The sequence below is a fragment of the Sabethes cyaneus genome, chromosome 1 (assembly GCF_943734655.1).
Source record: "Sabethes cyaneus chromosome 1, idSabCyanKW18_F2, whole genome shotgun sequence".
In the NCBI taxonomy this organism is placed as follows: Eukaryota; Metazoa; Arthropoda; class Insecta; order Diptera; family Culicidae; genus Sabethes; species Sabethes cyaneus.
In genome coordinates, this window is record NC_071353.1 from 150868802 (window position 1) to 150893339 (window position 24538).

The 24538-nt window shown below is 39.2% G+C and overlaps 1 protein-coding gene across 1 annotated transcript in view; it reads left to right on the plus strand.

The window, feature by feature from the left end:
- Positions 1–4730: 4730 nt before the first annotated feature.
- The window catches only part of LOC128746445 (eye-specific diacylglycerol kinase), a 173289-nt gene continuing 153481 nt past the window's right edge, over positions 4731–24538 (plus strand). Inside the window, exons 1-2 of the mRNA XM_053843493.1 lie at positions 4731–4827; positions 4911–6229. Of these exons, the coding sequence (XP_053699468.1) occupies positions 4738–4827; positions 4911–6229 (1409 nt within the window). The 5' untranslated portion in view covers positions 4731–4737. The remainder of the gene's footprint in view (positions 4828–4910; positions 6230–24538) is intronic.

Here is a 24538-nt window from a genome sequence, read left to right on the forward strand (position 1 = left end):
TTGAAAATTTTTGAAAAATTTGTCAGATTAAAACACGACATCCGAAAGAGTGTCTCTTCTAGCTCTTCGCCAGATTTTAGAACATGCTTTAACTTATCATTATTAAAGATGAGACGAATCTGAGGGCACATGTTTTGAGACAATTCACGTTTTATGCTTTTTATTTTGATTTTGCGAAGTTTTTTCTTACAGTGTATTTTTTTCCGAAAATACACTTAATTTCCTACAACTTTTCCGTTGACGTCATTTTTAACAAATAAGTAGTTTTCGAGAGACATTTAAAAAAAATTCTCATTTATAAATACGCCATTTTGAAAAGTTGCTCTTGACGAAAATAATTATGTTTCATGGAAAATGAATCCTTACGTAGCATCCAGCATATCAGCAAAACTTGATTCCAATAAAAAATATTCGAGACAAACCGTTTTGTTAGTTGAGCTGGCATTGCTCATATAGTGCACTTACACCCCTTTCCTTCCAAGTGAAAATCAACTTTTATTTTGCTATATTTTTCATGATTCTAAAAAAAGTCATTAAACGGTAAAATTTTGATGTGAATTTTCTAGCATGCATAAAGCCATGCTCATTGAATCGTTTCCTACCATTATCTCGATTTTTTCAATTTTGTCACTTACACCCCTTTCCTTCTAACCCCCTCAATTGTAATTTTATTATTGTAATGTATTATATATATATGTTGTCTACATTGTTTGACGACTAATCTATACCTATAAATAAATTTCTGTCTGTCTGTCTGTCTGTCTGTCCGTATGTTCCTTATAGAATCGAAAACTACTGAACCAATCGGCATGAAAATATGCATGTAGAGGTTTTTTGGGGTCAGGAAAGGTTTTAGTGATGGTTAGAAACCCCTCCCCCCATTAAGAGGGGGGGCTCCCATACAAATGAAACACAAATTTCTGCATAACTCGACAACTAATCAAGCAAATAGAACAAAATTTGGCATGTGGGTGTTTTCGGTGACAAGAATTTATTCTATGGTAAATTGAGACCCCTCCCCTCTTTATAAGGGGAATTATAACTCCTCTCCTCTTTAAAAGGAGGGGCTTCCATACAAATTTCCTCATAACTCGAGAACTAATCACGCAAATGGAACCAAACTTGGCATGTGAAGGTTTTCGAGGGCAAGAATATTTTCTATAGTAAATTAGGACCCCTCCCCACTTTAAGAGGGAGGGCTCCTGTACCAAAGAAACACAATTTTCCTCATAACTCGAGAAGTAATTAAGCAAATGGAACCAAATTTGGCATGTGGGTGTTTTTGGAGACAAAAATTTTTTCTATGATGAATTGGGACCCCTCCCCGTTTTAGAAGGGGGGGATCCTATACGCATGAAATACAAATTTCCTCATAACTGAAGCACTAATCAAGCAAATGGAACCAAATTTGGCATGTGAAAGTTTTCTAGGGCATGAATATATTCTATGGCGAATTAGAACCCCCTCCCCCACTTTAAGAGGGGGGGCTCCTATACAAACGAAATACAAGTTTCCTCATAACTCGAGAACTAATCAAGCAAATGGAACCAAATTTGACATGTGGGTGTTTTTGGAGACAAAATTTTTTTCTATGATGAACTGGGATCCCTCCTTACTTTAGGAGGGGGGGCTTCTATACAAATGAAATACAAATTTCCTCATAACTCGAGAACTAATCAAGCAAATGGAACCAAATTTGGCGTGTAGGTGTTTTTGGAGGCAAGAATTTTTTCTGTGATGAATTAGAACCTCTTCCCACATTAGGGGGGGGGGGGCTCCAATACAAATGAAATACAAATTTCCCCATAACTCGAGAACTAATCAAGCAAATATAACCAAATTCGGCATGTGGAGGTTTTTGGAGGCAAAAATATTTTCTACGGTGAATTAGGATCCTTCCACACTTCAAGAGGGGGGGCTTCTACACAAATGAAATACAAATTTCCTCATAATTCGAGAACTAATCAAGCAAATGGAACCATATTTGGCATGTGGGTGTTTTTGGAGGCAACCGTTTTTCCCATTATGAATTAGGACTTCTTACCTTTTTAGGAGGGGGGGGGGGCTCCCATTCAAACGAAATACAAATTTGCTCATAACTTTAGAACTAATCAAGCAAATGGAACCAAATTTAGCATGTAGGAGATTTTTGAGTCTTGAATTTATTTTATGATAGTTAGAGACCTCTCACCCCTGTGGTAGGGGGATATGGACTCTCATACAAATAAAACAGAAATTTTTGCGAAACTCAAAAACTAATCCAACTCGAGAAATTCGAGACTCTTCCATAAAACATTAATCAATAACAAGACCACAAAAACTATCTATAGTAACACTAGATCATTCAGGACGAGACGGTCGCGAGTGTTGCCGGTGACCCGCCGTCGGAAGCGCCGCCCACTGGGAGGCTTGCAAAACTCGAGATTGTGACAAAGATCATCCGAGATTCATGATTTATGTACAACACAGGTTAATTTGTGGCAATACGAAGTTTGTCGGGTCAGCTAGTATATTATAAACAAGAATACGTTCGGTTTTTACGTTTAAACTTTAAATAAAAATGCTTAAACCCAAGTTTGTTTTGGCTTGATTAATAAATTCACTTTGTTTTTTTTGCGCCCCCCCCCCCCTTCAGTGGCCGAACACCGGAAGGACAAAAACTTTATAAAATGTTTGTAATGGCCTAATTAGGGATTGAAAAAGAGAGTTTTATTAGAAGTCACATAAGTGCTACATCCATTGAGTCGATCGGTATCTAAACCATGAAAATCCGTTCATAATAAGCAGAGCTACTAGCGTTCAAAATCTTTTATATTTTCGTGACGCTTACATTTTTTGACTTTTCGGAATGACACCCTATCCCAAACCTTGCCGTAAGACGTAGTCCCACGTCAAAAATAGAAATAGAAACCCAGAAAAAAAACGGAAAATAGAAAATTGAAACGGAAAATGGTAAATAGGAAACTGAAATGACCAAATTGTAATTTTAAAAATTAAAAAAAAATGCACTTCTGTTTCCTCCACCGTGAACCTCATGATTACTTGTTTCGGGTTTGTTTTGCACTGGTGCTTAATTATTTATGAGAAGCAATAGCTCGAATTTACAATCCACTGGATTCTATCTATCCTTTAAGCTTTGCTTTTATCAACAATTCAACAGCTCAGTCCGTCAGTCTGGGATAATGCTATTAGCTATTCCGATTGTTGTAAACAGTATTGCATTTTTTATTACCCAGCAGTGCAAACGTTTCACTTCACAGCAGTATTTATTTTAAAATATGAATAAATTATACGCATTGCACAGCTCCATCAGACCAGACCGTCGCGTCGGTCGTCCGGTCCGTCCTGCCCGTCCAGGTCCTGGTTGCTGTCCGTCGGCTTTGGTTGGCGGCCGACCAAAGCCCAATGAATGAGTAAACGAATGAATGGAAAAGTGCTTTTTTTCTCGCGCGGCCCATTTCACCCCCAACGGGGGGGACCCGTTGGGGGTGGGATGGGAGCTCACATTTCCCACGGAAGCACCATCCGCTTCACAACAGATAGGTTAGGTTAGGTTCGGAGGATAGTCCAGGATAGAGGAAGCTCCATTACGACGCATGCTGCTGTTGCTTGTACAGAGCCATAATCGTCAACCGTCATCATTATCATCATTGTCGTCGTCATCGTCGTCCTGAATATGCTACATTCACCGCGTTTTATAGTCGTTGTCGTCGTCTCTTTCGAGAAGAACTCATCATAAACAGCGAACACCACCGCGGCGGCATAGCATCTAGCTACACCGGGAAAGAAATAAACTTTAATGACTGAGACCTGTTCCATTCCGGGCTTCCGTTTTCCATTCCAGTGAAATGAATGTCAAAGCTGTTTGTGTACGATTGTAGGGCATTTCGCAGCCACCGCTTCCCTGGATTCCGCCGCGGTATGTCAGTCAGTCAGTCAGCCAGAGTCAGTTAGTGCGCCAAACCGAACCAGCTTAGGAATAATTTGTAATCAGATATTTATTTTGGGTAATTTCTCTCCTGGGATTTACTGCCTTCCCGGCTTTCCCTCGGCAGCGGGAAAATTTCCATTAGCATCAATCATTTTTGCCTGGCAAACCCCAACAAATCCCTCTTTGATTGACATAAATGGTTGCAAACAAAGTCGGCTAAAGCTGCGGTCTCGAATTTTCCGAATAATTACCTCTTCCACTTCCGGCCGGAAAGCCGACCCTCTCGAACAGTTTGCTTATCGTCTGCCAAACCCTTATCAGAGAACATAATCCCTCAAATCTAGCTGCTGCGGCTTACTGGAGGCTCACCTTCCGAACGAACGGATATGGCCATTAATTACCCGACTAACTGTTTTATTCTCTCTGTTTTCATCATTTTTACAGTGCCAAGGACAGCCTCCACCGCCGCGAATAACAGTCAACCAGCTCGGATTCAACGCTAACCGATCAGATCCGACCAGCCACCGGACCAACGGACGCCGGTGGACGTGGACATCCACGACGGTCGGTGGCCACGTCGTCGTTGTACGCTTGGAGGAGAAACCATGGAGGAGACAGCATCGAGGTCTGCATTGCTGCATTGGCCAGCAGTATAGCTCCCCGGTTGGATCGCCATCATCTACGTGTACGTCGTTGTCGCTGCCGCTGCCGCCGCCGCCGCCGTCGCTAAGCCAACAGCAGCAGCAGCACGGCCGTCGACGCCGCCGACGAGGGAGTACCGATTCGCACCGTTCCCTTTTGGCACTATGCACCGACTGCGGAACACCTTCACCAGGTCACGGACCCCGACTGGCGCGGAGATGAAAACACAGAGCAGCCTGGAAGTGCCCAAACAGGTAGGTGCCCCTTTGATCGATCGGTCGATCGCAGATCGATGACAAGATTTTCAGGTAATTTTGGTTTCACTTTTCCTGTGTAGGTTCGCTCAGCATCATTTGACGAAATCCAGCTCGAAGCGCAGCGCGCAAATCAGTTCCTCAAAGTAAACCAACAAGCTTCGGCGGACGAAGCCAGCTCGGGACCGCTGCTGCAGGTGCCCCAGGCCAGCGGTCAGCGTTCGCGCAGCTTCGACCTAACCGGTGCCGTCGAAGATTCCCAGGCCGCCGTAGCGGCGGCCTTTCTGGACGTGCCAAAGCGCTTCCAGCGGCGCAAATCAAGCTCAAAAACACCACCACCGTGCATTCACTGTCTGTACCTGGAGGAGTACCGGCGCCACACGGGAGTCGAACAGCGCCAGTACTACGACAGTGGTGAATATCAAGCGTTCAGCTACACCTCTTCCTCGTCGAGCAGCAGTGGCGACGAGGCGGACGAGGAGGAGGAGGACGACAACGAAGTAGAAGAAGAAGACGACGACGACGAAGACTACGGGTTCAGTTGCAACGTAACATGCAACGTTTTGCTGCCACCGCCGATTGTGTCCCCCTGCGGGATCACCTTCACCCTTTCGCCAACCAACGGAGATGACCCCGAGGAGGACTTCGGAGGCCTGGCGGCTCCACCGGAGGTGGACTGCACGGGTCCCGTGCTGCCGCCCCCTCCTGGCTTCGACACCAACTATACGCTTCCACTCGGTTCGCCTCCACCAATCGCGGTGCTGCCGCTCGGTTCACCACCTCCAATCGCACCGTTTAGCTCAATCTTTTCTCCGTCCCCGACAATCGAAGTGCCTCCCAGTTCACCGGCGGTGGACACCACCAACACCACCTTCTGCGTTGGTCCAACGCGCGCCCGTCGACGGTCGATTTCCCGCCAGGAAGCGATCTTCGTCGAACCTACCGGTGCCTCGCTGGAAAATGTCTCTTCCACGGAGCACCCGCTTGACATTCCGGTCATCGCGCCTCCGCACGACGACGATGACACCTCCTCCAAGCCCATCTCGTCCGATGACAACGAAGACAAACAACAACCACCGGAAGCGACAACGGCTGCGGCGCAGCACAACGACAATCATTCAGCGACGGCCGACTTTGTGCGGGACATCTACCTGCAGGTGCCGGACCTGAAGCGGGACCGTGCCGCGTCGGTCGATTCGTGCTTCACCAAGGTTACGAATGCCAAAACGGAAGAGCTAAAACCCCCGGAGGGTGAGCTGACGCTTCTGGCGGTGCCCGGAAGTGGTGCCATCCGATCGCGGTCGGTGGATATTGTGCTGCCGACCGAGGAGCAGGCCCGGTATAAGGCGCTGGCCCTCGCCGGAACGGCGCCCACCGGTGCCGTTAGCCATGGGACCAGAGGGTGAGTACGTGAATCGGGGTGGTTGGGACTTCCGGATCGATGTTGCATGCAGATAGGAGTTGCTTAACTGCTTAAGCTTATACCTACTGGCTTCTGGGATAATATCAAAGCACTACCGACCCGAGTGTAAGAGGTTTTATTATGGTTTTTCCAAGCTGTATGTAGTTTTATTTGATTAACAATTTTAGGACACAGAAACACTCCCAGTACACGAAACCATTTACGCGAATTTCCACAAAACTGTGGGTTTTGGCAAGATAAATACATCTCCAGGACACTATAAACCTATGAATTTTGACCAGGAAAGGTTAGGATCTGAAAACTGTCGTTAAGAATATGTCTACAAATTCAAGAGATACAGGTCTGGTGTTCTTTCCTAATTTATTTGAACTGAAATTTACTACAACTTTGCTGAAGATCGCAAACCGGTATCTCGGATGTATCAGAAAATAAAATTTCGTATGTCACTTTTAGGGGTATTAATCACCCAACGATTACTGCCCAAAGAAGGAACTTTTTACACCAAAAACGTTTCCCGAAGACTTACTGTATGCGAAAAATCTCTCATGCAATCACGTATTTCGCGGTTTGGATCACTGTGCACTGGAGAGTAAAACTGGTATTTAGCATAGCAACACTACCTATACCCAGCGGGAAATATACCTACTAATCTAATCTAATTTCATACTAACTCTGCTAAGTCTTGAAAGCATTCTGGAACATGACGTTTGTATGAATCTAACATTTTGCTTGTCAACGATCAGGCGAACTGCGCGGAGAAAATTCCAAAGAATCAAGTGAAAACAGTAATACATAATACCAAATTCCATTCAACTCCTCGAAATCAAGGGGAAGGAAGCGTGGACTTCCCGTACTTCGACGTTCCCGTGCATTTGAAAAAAATGCATTGGGTCTGTTTTCTTTTCATCACAATTTGAGCTTTTTTTATTAAAAGGCTCCTGCACGGCCTCCTAGATCAATAAAAGTTTCGCCGACTTCCGCCGTTGCACTGTGGTCCAAAAAGCCAAATTAGGTGGAATAAATTGTTTACTTAGTAGTCGTTGATTTTGGACTATTTACGTGTTAGCAACAAAATCTTGATTTAGGATGCCGCTTTTTTGGCATGAGTTATTTTAGGGGACCCTTAAATTAACCAAAATCCAGAAATTATCTTCAAAACGAAACAAGACAGAGCGATATTCATTTCGGCGATTTTATAGCTTGAAGTATTTTGAATAATATTGCAGAAGACGGAATCCCTCTATCTCAAACCGTTTCCATATAAGGGCGATTTTCCTAAATCAAGTTAGGGTGACTCTGCCATTTTGCGATTTTTCTCCATAACTTTTTTATTTTGCATTTCTCGCAAAACACTTCTTCAGATAACTTTTGAGGCTCAATAAGACGCAACTTTTGGTGAAAAAAGAAACTGGCTATCTACTTTACTTCTAAATTTATATTAAATGTTGTGATAAAAATAGGCCGTTTTCATATGTTAGTATCTTAAAAAGATGCAAGCAGAATTAAAATGATTGCGTTTGAAAGAACGTGATTTTCTGTGTATAATATCAAAAAATTTGAAAGGGGGTTTTTGTCTATCTTAAATAAATCAATTTTGAATATGTGTTGTTTTAACAGATTTAAGTACAGTAAGTCCACAATCATGGGTCACACACAATTATGGGTCATTTTAGTTTTTTCTGCTGATTAATGCGTGAATATGATACGAAGTGGTTGATAAAATTGTTACTCGTAAGTGGCGCTAATTACACAGGTCTGCAAAAATAAAATTTTTTTCAGATGCATGAGATATTTTAGGTGAATCATATGTTTTTGGAGTACTGAATCCAAAATTGATTTCCGTTTTTCTCCATCACGTACAGATTTTTTGCAAATTATGCTTCTTTTTTGGAAAATCACAAATTAGCTGGAAAAATTATTATCACAGATTCGTATTAAAAAACAAAAATAAGATCTTTTACTGTTATTTCAGCAAATTTTTACTTAATAAATATAGGAAAAATACTACTGGACTGAAATTTTTATCTTTACTCTTTTTTTTTTGCCCTTCAACACTGGGTTAATGTACTCAGGCACACACACTTACGCAAATTCAACAGCTGCGCATCACAGAAGCAAAATCTGTAAAAGATATGTAAGAAGCATTTGTAGAGCTGAATGTAATCTACAATTTCGTTGAATAGAGTAGTGCATTATTTTTTTCCATTTATAATAAAGAAGGCCTTTAAGCCTTGTTATATAAATAGAACGTTTGTTTGAACTAAGAATAAAGTTGCAATACAATTACCACGTAAATACAAATATAATGGAGTACACAATTCAGAAAGTTTATAGATTGCATTCAGTTCTACAAATGTTTCATACATGACTTTTATCAAGCTTGCTTCTATAAGGCAGTACAGTCGACTGAGCGCAAGTGGGTGTATTTGATCGCACCAAATTTGCTTTAAAATAATATTCTCCATAGTTTCTCCATCGTTAATGGTTTTCTTCCAAAACATGGAAGGGTTTACATTAATAAATACAATTCTGATGTAAAAATCAATTTTTTAATGTAATTTACATCCGGAATATTTCTGCTGCTTTATGTCTAAAACCAACTTTCAAGATTATTTAACAAGTATTACATGAAAACGTCGACGAAAACGAAACGACAATTTTTATTATTTTTTCTGAATTCAGTGGACAAAAATCTATAAGAATCAGTCGAAAAATCCTATGCAGTTTTTTTTGATGCAGACCTGTGTTATTTGATCAATCATAAGGTGATATTTAAACGCTAATCAGCAGATGACCCACAATTGTGTGTGACCCATGATTGTGGACTGACTGTATACAAAAGTTAACGAGTTGCGCTATAACTCCGGAACGCCTTGACTGTTCTTCAGCCAACCTGGCGTACATATTTTTTTATACAAGCGAATCAGCACAGGGGGTTGACAAAAGGGGGGTGGTCGCTAAAAAAAAAAGGGGGGGGGAGGTCCAAATATGTAAAAGTGGATGCGATTATCTTGCATTTAAGAGCGAACCAGCCGCAGGCTGAAAACCTCTCAAATATAGAATAATAATAATAATATCTTGCATTTGGACCGTTATAAGTTGTAGGTACAAGTGGTTGGGAGATAAGATGAAGAGCTTGTGAAAAGATGGGAACGTCACAACTACGGTAGATAAAAGGGCCGCTGGCCGAGCAGAGCTAATCAGAGGGAGGGGTAGATATGTATAAATGAGGAATAAAGCTTTGTTTTTTGTATTGAGAATTTGCAAACTGAAACGTAGTGTTGTGAAGCCCGAATTCGCGTGGTCCACTTTTCTCTCACGATTTTCTTCTAACGAACACACATGCATGACTGAGCATTTCTTTCGGATTCCTTTCTGATATTCTCATGCACTGCGACAACTTTTTACCAGTGTGTATTTAGTTATCAGCCAAGGTCGTCGATTACACTCGTCATTGCAACCCAGCAGTTGACCCGCGTGTGTAAGCGAGGGTGTAAAATGAAGAAGAAAAGAAGTAAAGTAAAATCCGTATCCATACAGTCCTAGTCTGTCGCTCGTGCTTACGACCTATTAACTGCTCGTGGGCTTTGGTTTCGCGGGCGGGATGTGCAGAAAGTTGCTATGAGGCTGTACACTCGCGAGTGTGTAGGTAGCAGAATGTAAGCACACAGTACCAGCAGTTGTTTGTGATGAAAAAGGAGGTGCGAATCACGGAAATCCTCGTCGCGGTTAGAAAACTATTTAAACTTCTCATTCGGTAGTTGACTACAAAAGACGTGGACGAGATACAATTTGTGTCTAAAAATAACGCTATTCCGCCAGCGACGGTAGCACACTAAACTACTGTAACGCGCGGATCCCTTAGCTTGGTGAAACGAAATGAATTACAAATCTTGTAAGTGTTGCTTGAATGACTTTGCTTAATCTAACTTTCCGCCATTTCCCCTTCACGTCTTATTCCACTCTATGATTCTATTAAACACATTTGATTTCATTACTTTGTCTACCATTCCATGCGTTTTTCGGAAAGACTACCATTTTTAATGCCTAACCTCATTAAGTTCAAGTCAGCAAACATGAGGTTAAGTTAATACATTCTCTTTTAGATTTGGCCCACTCACACAACTTATTACGGTCTAAATTCAAGATAATTACAGTCACTTTTAGTTATTTGTATCTCCCCCTCCCCTTTTTAGCGACCACCCCGCTTTTGTCAACCCCTTATGTCTGATTTACTTATGTCAAGAAAGATTACGCCAAGTTTGATGAAGAACAGTCAAGGCGTTCCGGAGTTATGACGCAACTCGTTGACTTTTGTATACTTAAATATGTTAAAACCTAACATATTCAAAGTTGATATATTTGAGATAAACAAAAATCCCCTCTCCGATTTTTTGATATTAGGTACAGAAAATCACGTTCTTTCAAATGCAATCAACCGATTTCAATTCTGCTTGTATCTTTCTAAGATACATACACATTTGAAAACGGCCTATTTTTACCACAAAATTTAATATAAGTATCGAAGTAAAGTAGATATTAATATTTTTTTGAAACGATGGTTCTACAATTGATGAAGGGACGGTAGGGTAAAGAAAATGAAAATTTTTGGTGAAGAGGAGGGGATAGAGCGGAAAGGGAAGGAGGGGGGGATATTGGTAGCTACGCTTGACGCTTGTATGACCGCATTTCAAGGTTAAGACTAAAAACTTGAGATGAGTAAAGTAGATAGCCAGTTTCTTTTTTCACCAAAAGTTGCATCTTGTTGAGCCTCAAAAGTCATCTAAAGAAGTGCTTTGCGAGAAATGCAAAACAAAAAGTTATGGAGAAAAATCGCAAAATAGCAGGGTCACCCTAACTTGACTCAGGAAAATCGCCCTAATATGGAAACGGCTCGAGACAGAGGGATTCCGTCTTCTGCAATGTTACTCAAAATACTTCAAGCTATAAAATTGCTGAATTAATATCGCCCTATCTTGTTTGGTTTTGAAGATAATTTCTGCATTTTGGTTAATTTAAGGGTCACTCTAAAATAGCTCATGCCAACAAAGCGGCATCCTAAATCAAGATTTTGTTGCTAACACGTAAATAGTCTAAAATCAACGACTACTGAGTAAACAATTTATTCTACCTAATTTGACTTTCTAGACCATAATGTGTTAATATCACCTTTGGTTTTGTAATAATATCGGTCTGGATTTGATTCGATCATTTATGAGAGTTTTACAAATTTATAATTTTTTTCTTTTTACTTACTCGTATATGACTCTATACGCGGCCATGACATAAACTATTTTGAAAAGGGAGAAAGAAGGAAATTTTCGATATAGACCTAAAATGTTTTACTAACCAAACTACTGCCACCTGTTTTATTATGTAGTCTAATACCAAGTTTTGTTTTCTTCTCCCAATTCTATCATTCCCGTATATGCACCACATACTCCTATGTGACGACATTATTTTTCTATGACTGCTCTTTGTTTCTACCGCTGAAAAGATAGACTGTTATCTACTCGGTCAGTGCGACAGAAACTTCGCATCAGACATTTGCTCCATGGTGATTTCTGCGGGGGCTGCAAATAGGTTTGGTGGTTCTCGAGTTAAGAGAAAATTTGTAGTTCATTTGGATATGATACCCCCCCCTGTTGAAGTGGGAAGGAATATTTGCCCCCAAAAACACCCACATGCCAAATTTGGTTCCATTTGATTGATTAGTTCTCGAGTTGTGAAAAAATTTGTATTTTATTTGTATAGAAGCCCTCTCTCGTAAAGTGGGGAGGGGTCTTTATTCACCATAGAAAAAATTCTTGCCTCCAAAAACCTTCAACTCCCGAATTTGGTTCCATTTGCTTGATTAGTTCTCGAGTTGTGAGGAAATTTGTATTTCATTTGTATAGCAGCCCCCCTCCAAAAGGGGGGAGGGGTCATAAATCCCCTCCAAAAGAGGGGAGGGGTCATAATTCCCCTCCTAAAGAGCGAAGGGGTCTCAATGCACCATACAAAAAATCTTATCTACAAAAATACTCACATGCCAAATTTTGTTCCATTTGCCTGATTTGGTCTCGAGTTATGCAGAAATTTGTGTTTCATTTGTATGGGAGCCCCCCTCTTAGTGTGGGGGAGGGGTCTCTAACCATCATAAAAACCTTCCTCGGCCACAAAAATTCCTACATGCAAATTTTCACGCCGATTGGTTCAGTAGTTTTCGATTCTATAAGGAACATACCGACAGACAGACAGACAGAAATCCATTTTTATAGGTAGAGTACGGAGGGGTAAAAGTGCGTTTTGATGATTTATAGCTGCAGTTTCCGAGTAAATTGACTACATTGGCATGGATGGGGGACTACTTTGACAGTTTGAATAGCATAGTTGCTGAGTTATGTGCAAAATTTTATTTTAGTGCGGTTTTGATGTAATTTTTTGTTACAATAGGACGATATCAATAGGAGGATATTACTTGTTGAAAATTTGTAGCAGCATTTTACATCACTCACATATCTGTTTTGGAAATACGGTGAAAAGCATTTACAAAACATATTTCGCTTTTCCGTAGTTTAATCAAACCCCGTTAAGCGCCTGGCGGGGTAAAGGTGCGACTCATGGACGGGGCAAAAGTGCGATTCATGAACGAGGCGAAAATGTATAGCTAATTATATACAGTTTCAGGCACTATATTATAGATACTAGAAATGGAAGATCTGCAGAAAACTGTGTACTCTACAGATGTTAGCCGAAGGAAAACAATGTTTTTCCGCTGATGAAACAAAAAACAAACGTTTGGAAAAGTTTCGATCTAATGGAGGCTGCAATACACCAGCGCAAAATAGGAAAGGTGCAAACTAAGAATATTCCATACCGAAACATAACGCAGATTGAAGATAATATGGTTTTGTTAGCTACTGCTGTGCTAATTTCAAGGATTCGAGCTTCGCACTTTTGCTCCGCTAGTGGGGCAGCCGGCTGCGAAGTCTGTCGATAAAGAAGGATAATGTCTAATGACGGTTTAAGCCCACGGCTTTGCTATTTTTTTGGCTCTAAAGTATTGTAACTTCCCCACTCTTTTAACTGCGATAAATTATAATCGTCGCGGACGAAATCGCCGGCCGAATCGTCGCGTGTGCAAATTTATTTATTTTGTTAAGTAAACCAACGTAAAGTATGTTAGTCAAACAAAATATTTACGTTTAAAGCACACACATACAGCCAAGCAATTTATGTCTGCGACGATTTCAAGCTGTCAAAAAAAAGCGGCGCGTTTTGTTACCAGTGTGGAACAGATAATGTACTCCATCACACCAGATTCGTTTTAAGTGACTTCAGTTTTTATTCCCTCTCCTACGTTTCGATGGTATTTTGTCTACGCTTTCGCGAAGGTCAATTTATACCCATTTTCGGCTATATTTTTTTGACGTGAGAGTATAAATATTTTGATTTGTTCTACGCAAATAGCGTCTACTGAGCACTTTTCAAATTGTTAAGAAAACTTAACTTTTTGGATTCTCTATAGCTATTGAGTAGCTCTATAAGAAAAAAAATATCTTGAAGACAGCAAACTGACGAAAGCGACGCGTCCATTAATTGCTAGCAAAAGCGTGCGCCTAGTTGAAGCAAAGTTTTAGACGAAACTCACTTAATTGTGCTTACCCTTTGGGAGGGAGCCCTCTTCGACAGGAAAAGCCGAACACAAAGGAAAAGTTTCCTTTAAAATTTCCTCGCAAAAGTGTACCCCTCGTGGGCTTCGTTTGAAGATATTGATTTCCTTGAGAAATTTTATCGAACAGCAGCGCGCGAAAACTTTTGCTCTCTACAGTCCATTGCCGGGTTCGATTTACCTTCCGTTGCAGCAGCGTAACTGATTTCGCCTTTTTATTTTTATTTCTCGATTTTTTCTCTCTCTCTCTCTTTCAGGATGAGTAATTAATTTTACTGCCCTTCGGGCACATGCAACTTTGCATGTCTGCTTCTGCTGCTGCTGCCTAGTTTTCATGATTTCGTTTTTTTTATAATTCTGTTCTCATTGCTTTGCTCCTCCACCCCGTTCAGAGCAAAGCAACTTTTCCACTTGATTATCATATTGTTGAATATTTTATCGTATATTTTTTTTTATTTTCTGTTTCGTTTTTCTCCCTTTCTTTCTATTTACAGATTGTTCTCCTTTTTTTCTCCGTGAGCATCATCATCGTCATCGCGCAAGCAATCATGATTCAAGTTGTAGAGAGCCCTCGTTTATTAGCGTTTGCGTTTCTTTGAGCGTATATAATTACCGATGCCAGACGCCGAAGGCGGATGTAACCTTTTCGCTAATAAAACGTTTTTTTTTTCTTCTTTTTCTTCTCTTTCCCCATTTCCGGTGGCGCTTTCCTTTCCGGTTTGAAATATCTGCTGCCCCTTAGGTGAGTACCAACTTTCTTATGCTTTATGCTGTGAGCTATTTGTTGCTATTCCGTGCTGCCGCACGTCGTGAGAGCAAGCAAGGGCTGGTTCAACGCAAGGACGCACACACACATACACACAATTAATCTAACTTTACAACTAAAAGCTTTCAAGATTGTTTACTCTTTGCTTCGGCGGCCGCCGATTGTGCCCCCCTGAAGTCAGTTCCAGTGTTGTGTTGTGAGGCAACTCATTTTCAACAGCCGTTATCGCCATTATCAGCTTACAGTTGTTCTCGTTCACCTCCGCAACCGGAACCAACCCGACCGATGGATGGTAGCGTGGGTCGACAGCATCAAGAGGCAGGCATCATCGCTATTAGTTGACATTAGACGCCCGATGGCACACTGCTGCTGCTGCTGTTACTGCTGTTTCCGGTGCTATTTTTAGCGTCAAATCTGAACTGCTGACAAGGGTTGATCATTAGAAGTAGTAATGGCGTGGGAGGGATGACTATCGGGCGACGAAATTGGCTCGAATCTTTCGTAAATTCTCGTTGGGTTTGTCAGCGAGAGGATATAATCTGGGTGAAATATCAGGGTAAAAATCACTCTGTTGGCAGGTCCACACTAAAGAGGGACCATTTTCACTAAATTTGATTATGATTCTTTCCTAACCTTTAAGTTCTGCGCAAACATTGATTGAATTTACATCGTCCGGTTGGATTTCTGGCTCGAATATTCTAAATTTAATTGGTGGGAATAGGTATCATAGACTGTACTGGATTTATTTTCGACTGTCAATAAAAAATCCATTATTTTACAAATGAAGAGTCATGTTCTATCGCTACAATCTTTTTCAAAAATTATGAAATAAATGAATGGATAAAAATCGGTCTCAAGCTGCTTCCATGAGGAACACTGATATTCTTACCGTAACATACATAATATAATTAATGCGATTATTTTACATTCAAATTACATGTAATACCATCGATTAGTCAAGAAACTTAATCTTGGAATATAGTCACTATACAGCGTAAATCTTCCGCAGAATTCTGATGAATGTGCTGCAAAGCAAAATCTTGGACTCATACGTCTTTTGAAGTCCTTCTTTATCGACGGACTTGTTAAACCTCGAAGCTCGAGCCACAAATGATGATAGCACTATCCAACTTCGACCTTCCAATGGAGAATATTACATATTATTTACATGTCTTCGAATCATCAGATAAAGGAGAGAGATGCATATCGAATGGTGTGTCCAGACGGGAAGCTCGTTTTAAAATTTTGTATAAAAATAATAATTACAATTTTCGAGTTCCGCAGTTATGTTAATATAATCTGCCTCTACTTTTGCGATGAAATTTTTTTAAAAATAGTTGCGGTTGTGTTAAAATTAAATGCCCAATTTCATCAAAACTGATTTCAAGTCGAACTCCAAAGACAATTTTTAGGTGCAATTTGAAACCAAGCTAGAACCAGTGGAGTAAAACAGAAAGAGGAGAGAGAAAATCGTGAAATGAAAACTGGACAAACGAAAGGGCAAAAGAGGAAAAAGCGTTGGAGAGAAAAGTAAGAATAATTGGCATGAAAAGAAAAGCCGTTACAGAATTGGAGAAAAGACACGATGAAACTGAAAAGGAGAATAGGGCAAACTGGACAGAAAAGGAGGAAAAACGAAATAAAAAACAGTTTTTTTTGTCGGAAGATTTGACCACTGCGACCATTATTTTGATCTATTGTGGTAAAACAGTAAACACAGTACACAGTAAACAAGAAAAATGAAAATAAAGTAAACGGAAGAGAAATAAAATTAAACGAAAAACAACGCACCAGAAAAGGATTATGATGATAAGAGGAAGAAAAGAACAGTTTAAACAAATAAACAGATGAAAACAAAAAAAACTAACAGGACAGAACACAAAAAAGGAGACTAGTGAAAGAGGAAAAACTGGCCTAAAATGAGGGAAACCGTAACCAGAGGACGAGAAATGGAACATAAAAGAAAAAAACAGAATCCCTCAGGCTGAAAAGGGTGAAAACGGGACAGGAAAAGAAGATAAAGAGGAAAGAGATAAAAAGAAGAGTAAATAAAACAGGGAAGACGTGACAGAAGAGCAAAAATAATTTTGACTGGAAGAATTGGAAAACAGGAAAGAAACAGCATAGCAAGCAAGGAAAGAAAAAGTAAACGGACCAAAAAACGAGAGAAACTAAAAGCGAAAGGAATAGCGAGAGAATAAAGGCGATAGAGGAAACGAGAAGAGAAAAAAAGGTCAGATATAAAAGGAGAAGGATGGGGAAAAGTGGGACTGGGATGGGAAAATGTATCAAAAAATGTCAGATAAAAGACGAAAACTTTAGAAATTAGGATTTAGAGATAATGCGCTGCTGCTCTCCAGAAAAAGAAGGAAAAGACAGAAAAAACGGAAAAGGGCACGGAAAAAAACGTTTCAAACAAACATGAAGGAAAAATAAAGTGACAGAGGAAAAAAAAGAAAAACGATAGACAAACCGTGACAAATTATGGGGAGAACGGAGCATAAAAAGAAAAAAAAACATATGTGAAGGTAGAAAATAAGAGAAAAGAGGGAAAGGAGAAGGACAAAACAAGAGAAGAACGGAAGAGAAAAGAAGAAAAACGAGAGAAAAGAATGAAAAACAATAAAGACAACGAAGAATAACAAAGTAGGAAAATGTAGAATGAACAGAAAAAGAGGAAAATCGGAACAGAAAAAGAGAAAGAAAAACGAAAGACAAAAAGCGATCGGAAAAGGAAAACAGAACGTGAGGATAATCGGAACAGACTAAAACAGAAAAATGAAAAATGACCGAAGAAAACAGAGTTGAAAAGTTAAAACGGGTCAGAAAATCACAAATCGACATCTGGACCTGCTAACGAGGGAAACGGAAGAAAAAAGACAAAAAGAAAAACATACAAGGAACGCCGGAAGAGGAAATGACGGACAGAAAAGAGGAATATAAGAAAAAAAAAGAGGAACATCGGTGCATAAAAAGTATAAAAAGAAAACGGAAGGAAAAGCGACCGGAAAAGAAAAACGAAATGTGACAGAAAAGCTCGAAAAGCAGGACATAATAAGAGGAAGAACATAACTGAAAACGGAATAAAAATTCGAGTCCGAGAAAAAGAAAGTCGAAATGATAAAAAAAATGCAAGAGGAAAAATGGACCTGGAATTGAATAAAAACGAAAGAATAAAGGCAAAATACAAAAAAAAACAATTTTCGGATTTTCGGATTTTTAGTTTTTTGTTTTCTTTTCTCTTTGCGTTTTCTTTTTGGAAAAACGTCGCAAAAACTAGACACACGGTGTAGAGAAAAGGAGAGAGTAAAAGAATAAAAATTAAGAAAAAGAAGAAAAAGGGAAAAGTGTAAAGATAGGAAATAGGAATGAAAAAGGGAAAACGAGGAAAAAAATGAAGAGTCGTGCATAGAAAGATGAAGAACGGAAGAGAAGAGACGAAAAGAGAGAAAGAAAGAAGAGAAGTACAGAGAAAAATAGTATAAACTGAGCATAAAAGGGTAAAACGGGAAAAAAAGCAGAAAATACGGGAGTAGGAAAATGAAAAAGCGAGAACAGAAACAAAATAAAAATCGGGACAGAAAAAGAAAATGTGACAGAAACTGTAGGACAGGAAAAACAGAACCGACAAAAACAAAAGACGGAAAAGCGAAAAAAGACGAAAATCGGGACCAAAAAAAGAAACAAGTTGAAACGGAACAGAAAATAACAAAACGAGACCTGAACTTGGAAAGCAATGAAAACGGAAGAAAAAAGGCAAAAAAACGGAAAAGCACAGTCTGGATTTTGAAAAAGGGTCTACAATGAGACAGGAAGAAAAGAGAAAAGGATCAGAGGAAGAGAAAAAGAGGAAAATCGTCACAGAGAAAGAATAAAAAGAAAACGGAAGAGGAAAAGCGTTCGGTAAATAAAAATAGTAGAAATAGAAAAAAGAAGGGGCGCAAAAGCAGGACATAATAAAAGTAAGAACATAACAGACGAAAACGAAAAAAAACAGAAGAAAACAAAAGTCGAAACGAGGCAGAAAATGACAAAAAATGAGACAGAGCAATAGGAAGAATCTCGGATACTTTTTCATTTCGACATATCTGCAAATGAGAGATTCTCTTCGTGTCTCCTCTCTTCCGCTTTTTACGGCGAAACTAATCCGGCAACCGAGTCATGCAAAACTGATGTGTCAAAATGCATTAGTATCACCGTAAACAGCGGAAGAGAGGAGACACGAAGAGAATATCTCATTTGCAGATACGTCGAAATGAAAAAGTACCCGAGAAATTACCCTGGAAACGAAAAAACGTAAGATACGTGAGAAAAAAGGCAAAAATCAATCACGACTCAGGAAAAGGGCGAAAAACGGAACAAGAAAAGAAGAAAGAAGGGACCTAGAAAGAATGGACAGAAAAAAAGATTATACAAAAAATTGGAAAATGGAACAAAAGAACAAGAAAATGAAAACAGACTAAATAAAAAGGTAAAATGAAAAAGAAAAAGACATAAAACGGGTGATAAAAAAAAGGAAAACCGGAGAAGGGGAACAAAAAACGGGACCAAAAACGGAATAAACGTGACGTGAGCTAGAAGTTAGAAGTGTTGTTCCTATTTACCGTCTTTTTTGTTTCCGTCATTTATTTTGGTTATTTTGACGCTATTTAGTTGTCTTTTTTCAATCTTTTGACTGCTTTACACTGTCTTTTTATATTTTTTATTGTATTTTGAAACTTTTTTTACATCTTTCTAATGTTTTTCGGCATAAAGTCCTTTTTGGTTTTTTAATGGCTTTTTTTCGTCATGTCTGTCACCTGTTTGTCATATTTTGAGGTATTTGCGTGGTCCATTTGCCGTTATTATCGTCTTTTGTGTATTTCTGGTTGCTTTTGTGACGTTGTTCGGTTTCTTTTATCGTTTTGATTATCGTTTTTGTTCTTTTTGGCTGGCATCTCTCTAACGTATTTACAGCTTTCGTCGTCTTTTTGAATCCTTTTCCTTGTATTTTTGTTATCATTTCTGTCGTCCTATTTTTGACGTCTTTTCGTTATTTTTTAACCACTGTGTTGTAATTTTTTTTGCATTTCTTGTCGGGTTTTAGTGTTTTTTTCTCGACGCTTTTTTCCATTTCTGTCGTTTGAATTTTTAGTCGTTTTTTGGCATCCTCCGGCGTCGTTATTCCCTCTTTTTATTTTTGTTAATATCTTTCGAGCGTCTTTTTGTAATTTTAATCATCTTTTGAAACGTTTTCTGTCATATTTTTTTTTACATCTTTATTGCGTTTTCAACAAATTGATGTTTTTGGTTGCTCTTAATGGTATGTTTTGTCTTCCTTTTGGCGTATTATTGTCTTTTGACGTCTTAACCTCATCTGTTGGCCGGCTTTACCGTCTTGTTTGGTATTTTTGTTGCTTTTTTGCATTTTTCGGGGTATTTTTGGCTTTCTTTGCCATTTTCCTTATCTTTCTAGGCCGTTTTGCACTGTTTTGCTCTTTTGTCGTCTATTTGTTATGTTTTATCCTCAAATTTGGTCCATCGTTGTAACATTCTTTCAAGGTTTTTTTAGAAATCGTTTTGTTAGTTTTCGTCGTCTTGTTTGTTGTATCTTCAGAGTCTTTTTTCGTTTCTTTCGTTTTTACAGTTATGTAGTTTTCTTTTTTTCTCATTCTTCTGGCATCTTTATGCCGTCTTTTGTCTCTGTTACTGTCTTTTCAGTGTCTGATTTTTATCGTATTTTGAAGCATTTTTTATCGCTTTCTTATATCTTGTGTTTTTCGATAAAAAGACGTTTTTGGTTGCACGTCTTTTAAGCTATTTTTTGTTACTTTTTGGCGTTTTTCAGTGCCTTTTTAGCGTTGGCGTATTTTATCGGTTTTGTTATCCCCTATGGCCAATTTCGTTTCAATTTTGACGTTTTTTTGTCACACTTGCATCGTCTTTTTGAGCCATTTCGTTGTTTTGTCGTCTTTTCGTCGTTATTTTGCCGTGTTTTTGATTATTTTCCTTGTATTTTCGACTTATTTGGTCACATTGTGGTCATTTTTGAATTACAGCATCGAAAATTTATTGACCTTAACCTTCAATAAGCAGGTTAACTGAAATTAGCCGAAACGTTGGATTATAAGAATAGCTTTGTTTTGCCTTTCCTGACCGTAGAAAACGAAAAGACTGTCAAAGTGAGTTCTATAAAGGGTATTTTTTAATTTGTAGTGCGCTTGGTGTCATTTGAAAGTCCTCAAATAATTTAAAACTTATGTTTATTCATTCATTTTCTATATTTTGCTAAAAATGCCCTGCTCTGAATCGTTAGGAATGACCCTCTGAGTACTGCATAAGAGGAAAAAAGGAACAGAACAAAAAGAACAAAAAAAATTTAATGGGACAGAACACAAAAAAGGAGACTAGGAAAGTGGAAAAACTGGGCCAAAATAAGGAAAACCGTAAGCAGCGGATGAAAATGGAACAGAAAAAAACAGGAGGAAACTTCAGGCTGCAAAGGGCGTAAAACGGGTCCGGAAATTAAAATAAAAAGGAAACAGCGGGTAGATAAAAGGAAAAACGAGAAATAAATGGAAAGAAAATAAAACAGGGAAGGCATGACAGAAATATAAAAACAATTGTGACAGAAAGGATTGGAAAACAGGAGCACAGAAAGTAAGGAAAGAAAAAGTAAACGGAACAGAAAACGAGAAACCAAAAGGGTAAAAGAATAGCGAGATAAAAAAAGCAATAGAGGAAACGAGAAATCAGAGAAAAAAGTCAAACCGGATATAAAAGGAGAAAGAGAAGAGTAGAAAAAACGGATAAGTGAACAAAAAAAACGTATCAAACAAACATAATAGAAAAAAAGTGAGGGAGGAAAAGAATAAAAACTGGCAAGAGAAACCGTGGCAGATTAAGGGGAGAACGGAGCATAAAAAGAGAACAAAAATAAGTGTGAAGGCAGAAAACGAGAGAAAAGAGGGACAGTAAAAGATGGAGAACGGAAAAGAAAAGAAAAACGTGAGAAAAGAAAGAAAACCTATAAAGAAAACGAATCAAAATAGTAAAGTAGGAAAATGTAGAATGAGAACACAAAAAGAGAAAAAAGAACAAAAGAGAAAGTGATCGGAAAAGAAAAACAGAAAGTGACAAATGAGAAAAAGTAGGAAATACTAAAAGGAAAAACGGAACAGACGAAAACGAAAAATGGAAAAGTGAAAAAAGACCAAAAAAGAACATTAAAACAGGACAGAAAATGACAAAATGAGTTTGGGAACGAAGAAAAATAGAAACGAGAAAACCCCGGAAGAAAAAGAGCAAAAAACGGGAAAGAACAACCAGAACTCAGGAAAAAGGTAAAAAACGGGACAGGAAAAGAAGAAAAAAGGACAGTGGAAGAGCGAACATCTGTCTGTTGTCTGAAAGATCGGACAAAAAAAAATCGGAAAATAGGACAGAAAAGCTGTTACAGAAGAACCAAAAGGGATTGAGCGGACCCACACGCAGAGGCACTTGTGCGCATTCCGGGGTTGTAAGAATCGCCTTCCAGCATTAGGATCTAGGATCCTTCCATGTAATAATCAATTTCGCTGTACCAACTTTAACCCACGTGATGATTTGTTTGAATTTTGAATTGAGAAGTGCCATATTTGATTCAGACCTTAAAGGTTCAGGTTGGCAGTCCACTCCATCATCCAGCCTTCCACATTTATGATATCAATAACTAGCTGACCCGACAAACTTCGTATTGCCACAAATTAACCTGTGTTGTACATAAATCATGAATCTCGGATGATCTTTGTCACAATCTCGAGTTTTGCAAGCCCGCCAGTGGGCGGCGCTTCCGACGGCGGGTCACCGGCAACACTCGCGACCGTCTCGTCCTGAATGATCTAGTGTTACTATAGATAGTTTTTGTGGTCTTGTATTGACTAATGTTTTATGGAAGAGTCGAATTTCTCGAGTTCGATTAGTTTTTGAGTTTCGCAAAAATTTCTGTTTTATTTATATGAGAGTCCATATCCCCCTACCACAGGGGTGAGAGGTCTCTAACTATCGTAAAATAAATTCAAGACTCCAAAATCTCCCACATGCCAAATTTGGTTCCATTTGCTTGATTAGTTCTCAAGTTATGAGGAAATTTGTATTCCGTTTGTATAGGAGCCCTCCCTCTTAAAGTTGGGAGGGGTCCCAATTCACCATAGAAAAAATTTCTGCCATCTAAAACTCCCACATGCCAAATTTGGTTCCATTTGATTGATTAGTTCTCGAGTTATGAGGAAATTTGTTTTTCATTTGTATAGGAGCCCCCCCCCTCTTAATGTAGGGAAGTCCATAGAAAATATTCATGCCTACAAAAACACCCACATGATAAATTTGGTTCCATTTGCTCGATTAGTTCTAGAGTTATAAGGAAATTTGTATTTCGTTTGTATGAGAGCCCCCCCTCTTAAAAAGGTGAGACGTCCTAATTCATCATAGAAAAAATGGTTGCCTCCAAAAACACCCACATGCCAAATATGGTTCCATTTGCTTGATTAGTTCTCGAATTATGAGGAAATTTGTATTTCATTTGTGTAGAAGCACCCCCTCTTAAAGTTGGGAGGGGTCCTAATTCACCATAGAAAATATGTTTGCCTCCAGAAACCTCCACATGCCAAATTTGGTTCTATTTGCTTGATTAGTTCTCGAGTTATGAAGAAATTTGAATTTCATTTGTATAGGAGCCCCCCCTCCTAAAGTGGGTAGGGGTCCCAATTCATCATAGAAAAAAATTTTGTCTCCAAAAACACCCACGTGCCAAATTTGGTTCCATTTGCTTGATTAGTTCTCGAGTTATGAGGAAATTTGTATTTCATTTGTATAGGAGCCCCCCCTCCTAAAGTTGGGAGGGGTCCTAATTCACCATAGAAAATATTCTTGGCCTCGAAAACTTTCACATGCCAAATTTGGTTTCATTTGCTTGATTAGCTCTCGAGTTATGAGGAAATTTGTATTTCATTTGTATAGGAGCCCCCCCTCCTAAAGTGAGGAGGGGTCCCAGTTCATCATAGAAAAAATTTTTGTCTCTAAAAACACCCACGTGCCAAATTTTGTTCCATTTGCTTGATTAGTTCTCGAGTTATGAGGAAATTTGTGTTTCGTTTGTATAGGAGCCCCCCTCTTAAAGTGGGGAGGGGTTCTAATTCACCATAGAAAATATTCATGCTCTAGAAAACTTTCACATGCCAAATTTGGTTCCATTTGCTTGATTAATTCTCGAGTTATGAGGAAATTTGCATTTCATTTGTATAGGAGCCCCCCTTCCTAAAGTGGGGAGGGGTCTCAATTCATCATAGAAAAAAATTTTGTCTCTAAAAACACCCACGTGCCAAATTTTGTTCCATTTGCTTGATTAGTTCTCGAGTTATGAGGAAATTTGAATTTCATTTGTATAGGATCCCCCCCTCCTAAAACGGGTAGGGGTCCCAATTCATCATAGAAAAAAATTTTGTCTCCAAAAACACCCACATGCCAAATTTGGTTCCATTTGCTTAATTACTTCTCGAGTTATGAGGAAAATTGTGTTTCTTTGGTACAGGAGCCCCCCCTCCAAAAGTGGGGAGGGGTCCTAATTTACTATGGAAAATATTCTTGCCCTCGAAAACCTTCACATGCCAAATTTGGTTCCATTTGCTTGATTAGTTCTCGAGTTATGAGGAAATTTGTATGGAAGCCCCCCCTCTTAAGGGGGAGAGGAGTTATAATTCCCCTTATAAAGAGGGCAGGGTTCTCAAATTACCCTAGAATAAATTCTTGTCACCGAAAACACCCACATGCCAAATTTGGTTCTATTTGCTTGATTAGTTCTCGAGTTATGCAGAAATTTGTGTTTCATTTGTATGGGAGCCCCCCCTCTTAG